At 48.0% G+C, this 13,461-nt stretch overlaps 1 protein-coding gene across 1 annotated transcript in view; it reads right to left on the bottom strand.

The window, feature by feature from the left end:
* Window positions 1-227: 227 nt before the first annotated feature.
* The window catches only part of R3HDM4 (R3H domain containing 4), a 134,684-nt gene continuing 121,450 nt past the window's right edge, over window positions 228-13,461 (bottom strand). The window contains exons 7-8 of the mRNA XM_078669029.1: window positions 13,050-13,105; window positions 228-3,097 (exon numbers count right to left, since the gene is read on the bottom strand). Of these exons, the coding sequence (XP_078525155.1) occupies window positions 2,994-3,097; window positions 13,050-13,105 (160 nt within the window). The 3' untranslated portion in view covers window positions 228-2,993. The remainder of the gene's footprint in view (window positions 3,098-13,049; window positions 13,106-13,461) is intronic.

Here is a 13,461-nt window from a genome sequence, read left to right as displayed (position 1 = left end):
CATTCTGTTACCGTGAGACTCCCACCATGACGACGGGGAAGATACAAGCATGTGAATCTATGAAAGATGTAATACTGGAGAAATATATATATAGAGAGAGATATATAAAGAATAAAACAAATATATATAGAGAGAGAGTGTGCTAGCTGCGGGTACTGAACATGGCATTAGCTATGTCTCATGAATGAAAAGTGTCATTGTTACAAAAGAAAAAAAATGGACACAGAGACATGTATGTATATTTAATATGCATAAAAATACAACATACAAATATTTTATATGATAGTATCATATGGTCTAATATATATGACCCTTAATTATTTTTTTTTATCTTGATTCACTTTCATGCTTTGTTGAACACTATGTGAAGAGCAGACAATGTATTCAATCGCCACTGTCACTCAGTCAAACGTAGCTGGTAAATCTAAGTGAACAGTGCCTTCATGCAGTGGGACAAACTTGGCAGAACTTGTAAAATGAGGTCACAAGGCCACACACTGGTTTGAGCTAAATCTTACATCCTGCATAAGCGCTTCTTAAGTAGCACCAGTGGTGGCAGGGGACGTCAATCTTAAACATTTCAGTAAGAATGCCAGCAAATGAAGATTAATAAATTATTGCAATATAACAAAAAAATGTTTTTACAGCAGAGTACCGCATCAAATCTCATCTGCTACAAACAGCATCCGCCTCTAAGGTTGGCTTCCCCGACTGAGAAGAGCTTCAAATGAACAGTCCTCAGCAAATCTTTGTTACACTAACAAGGTATTGTCCCACTGTAATATTCCAGTGCACACTCAGGTATAGCAGAAGTTGGGACAGCAATGGCCAAAAATACTACTTGACTGAGAAGTGGATTATCCTACACTGCTCTGGTGCATATCTAGCTATCAGAGAACTGGAGCACTAACCAAGCACTAAACCGGACTGCTTCCTGGTGTTTTGCCCAATAGGTTAAGGGTTTTGACAATACAGATACTCGCGGTTAGTAAGCCAGGCTCCTAGCACCATATTTTGACAGTTTGTTTAATTTTGCAAAATGGAGGGAGCTTACTACCAATAGCTAGTGACACCTCACAGTATATGGCTCTCTGAGACAGGACATCCTGATATTCAATCACACACACTGACAATTCCTTCATCAGATGAGGAGTCCCAAAATCCAGTCAGAAGTAAGAGCCAGTGGTCCATTCACATAGAAATTCCCACTGTCCAGCCACAGCCACGCAGAACACCAGGAGATATACTTAAAGTGCAATCGCAGCTTGGTACTGCAGTCTCTCTCACATGATGTCCACCTGCAGACAGAGGTCACTCCCTGCCCAATCACCATCCAAGAGGATGGTCTCCTGCCATAAAAACTATTATGCCTAATCACAGTCTTTACTCGTTAGTACCTGATCAGACCCAGGCATGGACCCTGATGTTGAACCAGTGAGTTCCAAAGCAGGTAACAGCAAGGGCAAATAATTTAGAGTTCCTTTCTGCCTCACAAATATCTGTCCCAACCTGTCGCTAGTAGCATAGATGGAGAAGTGCTGCAGTGCAGGGGTAGTAGAAATTATTGCGATTTTAATGGCCTTTCTTCTGAAAGAGGTGACCTGGTTCAGGTATGCAGAGGCAGTCCAACAAACCAGCAAACCACTCACAAGGAAGAGACAGAGATTGGTGTAACCAGGGGAGGAATTATTAGACATTACTTTAGGAAATCTAGATTGCTGCACTAGCACCGGTGGCAACCACAAATAACCATCTTGATTTTCTTGGTGTCTCTGGTAACATTCAAAGATTCTTAAATCTTTAGTAATGTCTAAATCTGTCCAAGATTTATTTAACACAGGAGGGCAACACATAGCACAGGTGAAGTCATTATTCCTTTCAGATGTTCACTCAGCCTCAGCACGTTTCCTTCTGAAACCACCCTAGACACTGTGCTTCGAGTCAATGATCACAAGACTCAGTACCATGTCCTGATACTCTCCAGTGAAAATGTTTCTGCAGATTATTATTCGTGAAGCAATATTATCTGAGTACACTACCAAGATGGCGGCTGATGAGATGGAATCTTCCGTAGTTCCATCAAGTGTAACAAAACCACTCCCGCATTGACACAATAACACTGCATCACTGATTAAAACAAGGGTGGTGAGTGGAAAGCGAGGAGAAACCTCCAGAAACATAAACCTAGAAGCAAAAAAGCTGGTCAAGGCAAACTACCCATAACATAACATAACTCATAGCGTAACCACACACTGCTCTCCCATTTAGGGAGTTAAGGCCTCAGATTTCAGAGCACACACATTGGACAGCTTTAATGAGGTGTTGGTTGCACTTATGTCAGGCTCTTGGCACTGATCCCGCTATGAAACAAAAGACAAGGTGGAGGAAAGGTGAGCTTCGACACCCACCCAATGCATGGCATTTTCTGACATATTTCATCCGCAAAAGCAGTGTTTTTATGTTGGAGATGGACGACCATATCTATTAGGAACTTCAAAGACGCAAGATCAATGTGGCATTCGTCACCTCTGCCCTACAGCGATTTTAAGTAATGATCAATTGCCTTGCATCAAATCACAGAAACTGAGAGACTTGTCAAGGAAGAGTTTACTGAAGTGGGATTGTGCATTAGAGAGCGGAGTGCTGCCTTTACAGAGTGATTTTATGCCAACTAAATGGCATTGAAGAAGACGATTAGTCATACTTTCCATTTATGTTCCCCAGATAAACAAGCAAAGCAAATTAAGAGAGCCCCTGCCGGCCACATTCGGTAACACAAACCTGTCAGCACACACACATTGATAAAATATGATCCACACAATAAATTAAATGAAGCAGGACATGCGTCCCCTCTCGCTCGGGCCTGTAGATGGGGCCTGCCGTTGACCCACAGGTGACCCATGGGCACTGATGGACTGGCGTGTCCTGTAGGTGACATAAAGGGACATGGGACAGGGACACCAGGCGGAGAAGGGGATCGATTCCAGTAGGCATCAACTCATCCGTCCCAAGTAGGCAGACAGCAGCAGCTCAGGGGGCAAGAAGACGCCATGCTTGTTGCTCACCATCATCCGACGCTTGCCTTCATGGTCAGTACCTTGGAATGATAAATATGCCAAAGGAAATTAGAAACCAAGGGTGCAGGGCAGCTTGACTCCTACCAAGAGACTACCAAGGAGGACTATGATGAGAGCTGTCCGTAACCAGAAATACTCCTGCACAACAGGTACACAATGTTCAAGGCATCACACTGCTCACCTGGGATCTATAGACATTTTCATATCCCTGTGCCAGCAACACAAGTCTTCAGACTCCCTTACCACTGTGCATAACCCATCAGTGTCTACAGATGCCCAATGCCTTCTGCAGAAACAACATGGCAACAGACATCCCTATCACTTTGCCGGCCAACCACATGCCTAGAATTACCCATCACTGTCTGCAGCTGCATGCCTAAAGACTTCCATATCACTCTGCCAACACCTGCAAGCCTGTAAACCTCTGTAACCCTCTGCCAACAAATGCATACATACAGACTTCCTTGTCTCAGTCAGCATTCGCAAGCCTACAGACACCCCCTCCACCCCCCAAGATATGTTCAGATGTCTCCATCCCAGTGGTAACATTCTGTTGGACTTGGCCCTTCTGGCAGGTTCACCCCTGAAGTTTTTGCCTGGTGTTATTAAATAATTATAGTGATGTCTTGGTTTCTGCGCACTTTCACTGTGTCCCAGTGGAAAGTGCGTGCGCACTCTGAGTGCGTGGAGTGAGATAGGCCTGCCCTCCCGTAGGAATGCATGGGGAATGTATGTGTCCCTGGTAGTTCCTGATGCGTGGGGTGTACAGGTTCGAGTCTGGTATGTGCGGACTCGTGTGATTGAATGCTGCGAAATGATGTATGCGGCATGAATGTATCTAATGTGTCTTGATGTAATACAAAGGCTATTTTGTATATATAACCTTGTGTGGAGTTTCCTTTGTGGTGGGCCTTGGGTGTTGTTGCTGGGGTGCGTGCGCAAATACTTAACTCACATCGCCTCCAAGTTTAGCCTTACTGCCCGTGCTACGTTACCAAGGGGGTGAGCAGGGGTTATCTTGGCATGTAACTCCATTGCCTTGACTTAGGAGTGGTGGTCTCTGACTGACTTTGGCGCAAGCCCTGGCCAGCCAGGGATCCCATTTCTAACACATTCCATAATATCTTCACAGCTACTTTTCTCTCTGACGCCAGTGGCATCCCTTCACACTGTAACTCTTCACTGGGACAGGTGCCAGACCCAATCTCTCTGGTAGCACCCACAAACCTACAGTCTTCATTATCCCTTTGACAGCACCTGCAAGTCTACAGACTTCCTCACCCGTCCCTATGATAGCATCCCTAAGCCTAGAGACATTCCTATTCATGTGTGAACCCCCACATGCCTACAGACCTCCCTACCCCTCTGCCAAAACCTGCACGCTTACAGACGTCCCTACCCCTCTCAGCACCCACATTAGTACCGATTTACCCACCACTCTGCCAGCACCCCCAAGTCTTCAAACTCCACTGCCCTCTGTCAGCACCCTCAGGCCTACATTCAGAGCACAGCCAGCATCACCATCCCTCTATCACCAACCCATCTCTCTTCAGGCTTTAATGCGACTTTACCTTAAGCAGTGTCCACATTTCTGTCTCCCTGCCAGCTGACCTAATGTCTATTTTTCCTGATCTATCCATCTGTACCATATTCAATACAACCTCTCACTTCCCTCTCAACCCCAATAGCCCTGCAAGTACACCAATGAAGCACTCTCCCTTCCCTCTCTATCATCCCTCCACCAAGCCATTCTATAAATCTCCACATATCAAGCAGCATTGTAACAATAGCCTGACGCCTTCATATTGTTCTTCAACAGCCTTACGACTGTCTCACACTCCCTGCTCATCTCCTTCTGTCCGACCAGCATTCTCAGAACACCCTCAAAACACCATAACATTCTGGCATCATATTCACTCCAATATCTCTCTGCCATTAGACACACATAAATCCCCCTCTGAATCTGTCATCATCTTCACACTCTTCTGACCATTTGCAGTACCCTCAGCACATCTTCACAACCAGATATGTTTCTGTCACAAACATCTTCATGCCCCTTTTCCTGTTTGCAGCATTGCCAAAGGTTTCATAGTCCCTTCGCACTCTGGCAGCAACCTCAGCATGTCCTCACACCTCCTTATTTAAGCCCAGTATCATCAAGGCGGATTCCCACTGCCCTCTCATCCTCCTTTACAATGGTCTTCAAACTTTCAATGCCACACCGCCTTGTGATAAAAAAAAAACATCTGGGCCCCCACAATCAAATGTTCTCATAATTATTCTAAAACACTGCCAGCTCTGAAACTATTTCACAATTTGAACGTTGTTGATATGGTCAGTTATCCCTTTTAAAAATTAAATTAAATTTATAACTGCCATCATGCTAGTGGAACCCTGGGCTCAATAAAGTGTAAAAGAATCCACAGCGAGATCCTTTATCAGAATTTTTATGGGGGTAACGGGGGTGGGAGCCCTCTATCACCTCTCTATATTGACACATACTTCCAGGCCAGAACATGAGGGGAAAAAAACTTTGCTGATTACCCGTTACAAAGCAGCTCACTGCCACTCAGTTTAACACCCTGAAGGACAGAGAGATGGCTGACCCTTAAACTACTGGACGAGAAAAACATCCTCTTAAGAGGGATTCCACATAGATGAGAACCAGATCCATAGAGGACCTGCCTCAAAAATGCGCACACACTTTTGCACAAACACAAAAGGCCCGTTTGTACATACACACTGACGCATAGAGACATGAGAAGAGACTACAGAGATTCATAGACAAGAGGACCAACAACATATCCACACTACCTCTACAGGCAAGAAGGTCAGCCAAAAACAAGGACAAATATAGGAGGAACAGTCATACACATTAGAACCAGACCCATATACACAGAGAACCAGACAAACACATGTATACATTGAAACACACAGATGAAAGGAACAGCCACATACACACGGCACATCTACAGATAAGCGAACAAGCCGCAGGTACAGTGAAAGACTCATACATGACGGCCACATAAAGAGTACGAAAAAACAACAGCTGCAGGAAGAACAAGTTACTTACCTTCGGTAACGATGTATCTGGTAGAGACATAGTCTAGCCGCAGATTCCTAAACTTAGAATATCCACCGGCGTCAGAGTGGTTCGGAATATTTTGCGCAGCAGCCCCTCTGCGCGCCTGGGGGCGGCGCCGCACGGCTCCGCCCTGAAGTCGTCCATGGACGGGACGTCAGCGGAGCCATATATGCCCCGCAGACATCAGTTTTCATCAGGGAATTTGTCCGCGTCAGAACGCGAAGCCATCACCAAAAACCGTGAAAATATGGGAACAGTGTGCAGAAAAAGAAAAAACAAGGTATGGGGAATAAACATCACCACAGAAAGACAGTGCCAAGCACTGTATACTGTAAACGGAGGGAGGGAAAGAACAGAGCACCACTCTGAGAGGAACCCCCACAAGTATAAAGTCCTAACTTCCCCCGGAGGCAGAAGAAGATGTAGAGCATAGGCAGGATAGAACCCTTGGCCTGTGTGAGCCTGTGCCACCAGAGGCACAAGACCCACCATTGAGTTACAGCTCCTCGGTGAACCATCACAGCAGGCCTGCAGAAAGGCTGCAACCACGAGAAATGACAGTGAAGGACAACCAGTCCAAAATCCAGGCGCAAGGACAAACTACTATAAAGCGTCACCTAAAAGAAGACGTCAAATCCAAATAATGGATCCGCCAAAGGCAGCTTTGTCAGAGACTGCAACCGCTAGAGTGCAGGGGAGGCAAGAGACCTCAAGCGGTTGAAGAAGATAGAAGGGAGAATTAGACTCACGTCGGACAACCCAGGGTAAGGGTTGTAAAGGACACATGTCATATGAGCATACCGTCCAATCACAAGAATGGGCAGAGCAAAGTCACGAAACAGAATTTAGCCTCGTGAGTCGGAGTGAAGAGGAAACGTCACCCCGCAGAGGAATAGAGCCACCCGAAGGAGGCGAAGGCAAGAAGTCCAACCTTAAAAGGTTGTCGCAGGACGGAGAGGACGGGCGGGTGTTAAGGAATCTGCGGCTAGGCTATGTCTCTACCAGATATATCGTTACCGAAGGTAACTAACTTGTTCATCTGATAGAGACGTCTCGCCGTAGATTCCTTAACTTAGAATAGATAACAAAGCCATACCCATAGAGGAGGCGGGACTGCCACTAAACCCCACCAAGGTCCAGAAAGAACCTAGTGGTCAATAACATGACCAAAGGAGTGTCGTCTACCAAAGAACGAAACACAGTGGGGGCAAAATGACAGAGCAGCCAACCACCCTTGTGCCTTGAAGAGAGCAGGAATCAAGGGAAGGCTAGGGCACCACAGCCCATCCAGAATAACACAAAAAAACCACATGTAGAGGGGATGAGAGAAGAAAAACACCAAGCCAAAACGCTTGCACCTGAGTGAAAAAATGCAGAACCTCGAAAGAGGCATGAAGGATCCACAGGATCCAAGGTGTCGACAAGAAGCAAGAGCTAGCCCAATTGAATCACTCAAACAGCGTAAAACATTGTTAAACCTGCTCCCGTAAAGATACGAAGGCAGCAGGATACTGGCCCCTGCCCAGCACGGGGCGACATGGAAGAAAAACACACCTAGTAAGAAACTGACATGAAAAGAAAGTGCAGCACCTCGCGTGGAGTAGAAGTGAACCTTATGGCGTGAAAGAACCGCAGGATGTGGCAGTCGATAAAGTCAACCTAAAGGACCGGATAAGTGGTATGGTTGAGAGAACGCATAACGCCACCACGTGTACCACAGAGGAAGAGTACTGCAGAGACCCTTACCAGACAGAGATGTGGAGAGCATTGAAAGGATGCCCATACACAGCCCGAAAGACACTCATACGTGGCCAGAAGTAACACCAGGGAGCAAGACAGCGGGAACAGCCGAGATGCGCCCAATAACAAGAAGCAACGGGCCGCACAAGCCATGAGGAATAACATGGCACATAACAGCCTCAAGTAGATGCTGAAACCCGTCCAAACCCAGGCATTCGGATTCGCTTAAAAGTACCTGCAGCTTATACAGAAAGTGAAACTAGTCCAGGATCTAAGCAGCATCTGCCGTCAGTCCGGACGAGAGAGAAGTCCTCTCGCAGGACAATTTAGAAGAAAAGACCAGCCTAACAAGGGAGTACTTGGGACCAGCTCACGGGTCCTAGACGCCAGGAAGATCAGAGTACAAGGAGAACCGGCTCCACGAGTCCGCCACATTTAAGAATGCCAGTGGAACGTAGAAATCCCTGCGCGAAAGCAGCGGGGATGTGGAGAAAACTGCTGGGGAACAAACCAAAGGCCATAACAGCCCACAACAGAGAGGTCCATGACAACTAGAACAACCCAGGAGGGGCTGGCACGAAAAGAAAATAGACCTAGACCCGGAGTCTAAGCATTACAGACAATAGGGTGATGCGACCCTGCGGAACGCAGTAAAAGGAGGCATATAAGTCCCAGAGGGATACCTACAATGAAAACTCCACAGGAGCGTACGAAGGCAAAGGCAGATACCTGCCACCAGCAAGTACCCCACATAGGGCAAGGGTCAACCCCTGGCAAGAAGGGGGGGTCCTCTTGGCAAAACAGACAGTCAGAGTACTTGAAAACAAAAACAACGCAGCTGTACAGCTATACAGACAATATAGAGGCACCAACCTGCCTCTGATAAAAAAAACTTGCCGTAAAGGAAGACCGCAACCAAGAAGAAAAGTCAGCCAGTCAGTGGCGCGGCATAATTACAGAAGCCTGGACAGAAGCCTGGAGATCGCAGAGTCAGCCTGGGACCCAAAAAGGTTTAATCTGTCAAATGACATGTCCTGGAGGCTCTCCTGGATATTATCAGGGAAGCAGCTGTCACGCATCCAGGCACAACGGCGCAAAGCCACCAACCATACAAGAGCACGGCCCACAGAGTCCGTGGTATCCAGGGAGGAGCGTATAGTAAAATGAGCCATTTCCTTGCCATGAACGACAAGACGGAGTAACTCCGGGCGCAATTCCTCCGGAAGAGAAGAAAGAAATTTAGCCACGGAGTCCCAGAGTGCGGAGGACGCATGTGCAAACATGCATGTAGTGTTTAAATTGCGGATGGCCACGCTAGAAGAAGCAAAAAGCTGTCTGCCACATGCATCCAGCCACCGGGATTACCGGGTGGGAGGAAACAAAGGCAAAGTGGAGGAGTCTTGTAAACCAAAAGCCGCCTTAATTACCAGGCCCTGAGCAGCAGGATGGAGGGACAGACCGAGGGGATCCCCCAGGGCAGGACGGTGCCTACCGGCAATGGTCCGATCAACCAGGGCTCCGGAAGAGGGCCGTGCCCATGTGCCACGCAGAACTTCCAATAAAGCAACCCCAAGGGGTAGCAACGGTTCCATTGTAATGGGCTCGAGATGAAGCAGATCCGTTAAGGGATCGGAAATGAGGGGTACCACAGGAGGCTGAAAGCCAAGGATAGCAGCTACCCTGGTGATAGCCAGCGCGCAGGCGCCCCCCAACTCAGTAATCACCCTAGGAGGGAACAAGAGGCCATCTGTAGTTGACGATTGGAGGCTAATTCTCCCAGTCGCTATAAAGAGCGGGTCTGGGGAACGACCTGAAGGCCATGCCACACTAGGAACCTCCACCAGTGTCTCCAGACCAGGGGAAGCAACAGCCTCCGAAAAGGCTGTAGGGGATACCAGTGTCGCTCGACCCCGTTGAGGGGACAGAAATGAGGAATCGGGAGCAACCCCAGGCATGGGCACCAGCGTTGATGAAAAGATGGGCACCGGCGGCGATGGATGTGGCCGCGTCTGAGTCGACAGTACGTCGACGGCCTCCACGAGGGATGCACCCTCGACGCCGACCGGTGTCAGAGAAGTGAGCTGGGCATTGCCTTGGACGATGAGCCCGGTTTTGGGTCCGACGTGGAGCCTAGCTCCAAGCTCGGCGGCGTCTACGCCGCTCCCGCCGTCCGCGCAGGGCTATTCGTTGACTGGCGGCAAGAGCCTGGCGTCGAACCCGGCGTCGCCGGCATCCCCATGCAAATAAGGTGCGGATAAGTGCCAGACATCTGACGCAGACAGGCCTCACAGGCTTTGAACCCGGAGGACATTGCACTATGTTCCGGTACGACACCCACGGTGTCGAGAAGGCCCAAAAGTAGACCAGGAACTGCTGGTTTCCCGGATCTGCGTTGTGACGCGGAAAAGAAGAAAACTGATGCTGGTGCGCCGGGACGGGGCACATATAGCTCCGCTGACGTCACGTCCATGGACGTTGTCAGGGCGGAGTCTTGCGGCCCCGGCGCGCAGAGGCGCTGCTGCGCAAAATTTTCCGGACCAGTCTGATGCCTGGGAATATTCTAACTTAAGGAATCTGCGGCTAGACGTCTCTATCAGATCACTGAATCATACACAGACAAGAGAACAAGACAAATACACAGCCACAAATACAGTGAGGACCAGCCACACAGGCAGACACATACAAACACCTATAAAAAGGACCAGCCTCACAGGCTCAGATGAGGATCAACAACATTCACAGATAAGATGACCAGCTGTATACACAAGGACAGCTACTGAGCCGATAGAGCGAGTCACGAACACATTGACAGATAACAGGACCTAACCTCATCCCATACATACATAGGCAAAAAACTAGCACATAGTTACAAAGTCATGAGGAGCAGCTAAACATACAGGTGAGGGAACTAGTCATTTATATACTAACATAAAAATTAGAGGATCAGCTACACACACGCTGACACTGCTTCAGATGAGGACCAACCACATACACACAGATACACAGAAAAGACTACCAGCCCCATACATAGTAACAGATACAGAGCAAACAGAGCCTGTTGAATACACAGAGATACACAGGCTAGAGGAGCATTTGCATACTCAAAAGAGAGAGCAAGTCCTGTATATGCTGACAGATACAAAGATGATAGGATCATAGCTCATTCATACCGACAAGACACAGAGCAGAGGAGGATCAGTTGCATTCACACTGCCGGATACACAAACACAAGATAGGCAAGAGAGCCATCAATGTAACTTGCAAGGCAAGGGCCCGGATAACTGGTGAAGTGCAGTGCCAGGAGAGAAGTTTAAAGGCAGGTGGGAAAGGGTCACTCTGGTTTTTGGGGGAGACAGAAGAGGTTTGGAAAAAGAGAGGTGTTGGTCAGGAGTGAAAGTTGGTCAAGAGAGAGGGCATGGCTAAGAGATTATGTGTGGGAGAGAGGGGACAGAGTCAGCAGGAGAGAGGGGACAGAGTCGCCAGGAGAGAAGGATCAGAGTCTGCAGGAGAGAAGGATCAGAGTCAGCAGGAGAGAGGGGATAGCGTCAGCAGGAGAGAAGGATCAGAGTCGACAGGAGAGAAGGATCAGAGTCGACAGGAGAGAAGGATCAGAGCCACCAGGAGAGAGGGGATAGAGTCAGCAGCGGAGTGGGGATGGAGTCAGCAGGGGAGAGGGGATAGAGTCAGCAGGGGAGAGGGGATAGAGTCAGCAGGGGAGAGGGGATAGAGTCAGCAGGAGAGTGGGTATAGAGTCAGGAAGAGAGGGGATAGAGTCAGCAGGTGAGAGTGGATAGTTAGCAGGAGCGAGGGGATGGAGTCAGCAGGAGAGAGAGGATAGAGTCAGCAGGAGACAAGGGATAAAGGTAGTAGGAGAGAAGGGATAAAGTAGCTGGAGTGAGGGAATCTGGACCAACAGCAGAGAGGAGTCTGGCTTTGGAAGGAAAAGGGAAGGTCGGCAGGAGAAATGGCTAGGTCAGCAAAGTGCAGTGACCTGTGTCAGAAGGAGAAATGGGCCGATTTAGGACTAGAGTGGATCTGACCAGGAGGGAAGGGGGTACAGGGCGGGAGGAGAAGAGGGCTTTGGGGGGGGGGAGGAAGGGGGTTGGGGCAGAAGGAGAGAGGGGGTTCTGGGCAGGAGGAAAGAGGACAATTACACCAGGAAGAGAAAAGAGGCCGGGGTCAGGAGGACAGACAAAGTTTGGATCAGGAGAGATGGTTCAGAACAGGAAAAGAGGGAGTTTAGATCAAAAGAGAGAGGCTTTGAATCAGGAGGAGAGAGTTGTGGTGCAATGAGGAGGAAGACTTCAGGATACGAAGGACAGAAAGTCGCTTCGATTACGAGGAGAGAGGCGAGCCAGGGTCAGTTGGATAGAGGAGCCGGGGTCAGTTGGATAGAGGAGCTGAAGTGAGGGGCCGTGTTAAGTCCTGGATGAATGTTTCAATGTCACCAGGACAGGGATATCATCTCAAAGAAGAGTGGGGTCATGTCAGGAGGAAAGTGCAGTCAGGGTTAGGCAATTGGAATTAAGCGGCAGGGAAAGACCAAGTTATGTTCCAGAGCTGAGTAAATTATGCAATGAGAAATGGCAAATTACATTGCGTAATCCTGCACATTTATAAGCGGTAATGCTTCACTTATGTCAGCTTTACACATATTAACGCTTTACGGGCAAAGGTGTCACATCATTAATATCAGTTTAACACCTAAACACAGCAGTTAGCAAATGAAAGGTGACCTGCTTCTGCACAACAAAAAGCTTGCCACTGCACTGTACCACATGTGGTAGCTTTTTTCAAATAACACTACATTCATTCGGAGGTAGAAACTACTTATTTGTTTGCAAAATTTGCAAATTATTCTGATGATTATGGATTACGTGGCAAATCAATAACTATGTGGAAAAACTGCAGTCGCAGTCTGCATAATTCAAGTGTGCCTGGTACAGGTGTTAGAGGACAGTGCTGAATGGCAAGAGGAGAGAGGGGCCAAGGTTTATAGGAGAGGACGTAGAGTTAAATAAGGAGAGGATGAGTTTGGGATAGATGGTGAAGATTCGTGGAGGACAGTTTAGAAGGAGAGCATCTGAAGTGAGCGGTTAGGGTTAAGTTCATTATAGAAGTGGCATGGGTCTGGTAAAACAGCTTACTAGCAGAGGCGAGGTCCATGTACTGGCAGACAGCATGAAGCAGCAGCCGCTCGTAGCTAGAAGAGAAAATACTGCACGTTACAAAAAGACCAGGCATCAGTCTAACAAGAAGTCTGTGGACATTGTCTTACAAAGGTGCAAAGGTGAATGCGACGCACAAGGTTCAGATCACTGAAGTGAAGCACTTCAAGAGTCAGAAAACGGAGCACTGCTGTTTTCCGTTCCCTCAACACAGAGCAAGTTCCCCAGGAAGGTAGTTTAAAATGTCCTCTCCAGTGTAGTCTACAAAAGTCTCTCAGAAAGACAAAGTCCCGCCCCAGAAGCTTCCAAGTGGTACACTTAAACAGGTATGCAGAAAAGGGAACAGTAGCATGTAAACTATGCTACCCATATACAAGAGCTCGCACAGACC

The sequence above is a fragment of the Lissotriton helveticus genome, chromosome 12 (assembly GCF_964261635.1).
Source record: "Lissotriton helveticus chromosome 12, aLisHel1.1, whole genome shotgun sequence".
Lineage (NCBI taxonomy): Eukaryota > Metazoa > Chordata > Amphibia > Caudata > Salamandridae > Lissotriton > Lissotriton helveticus.
Note: the sequence above shows the minus strand (reverse complement) of the source record. Positions and strands in the feature narration are given on the sequence as shown.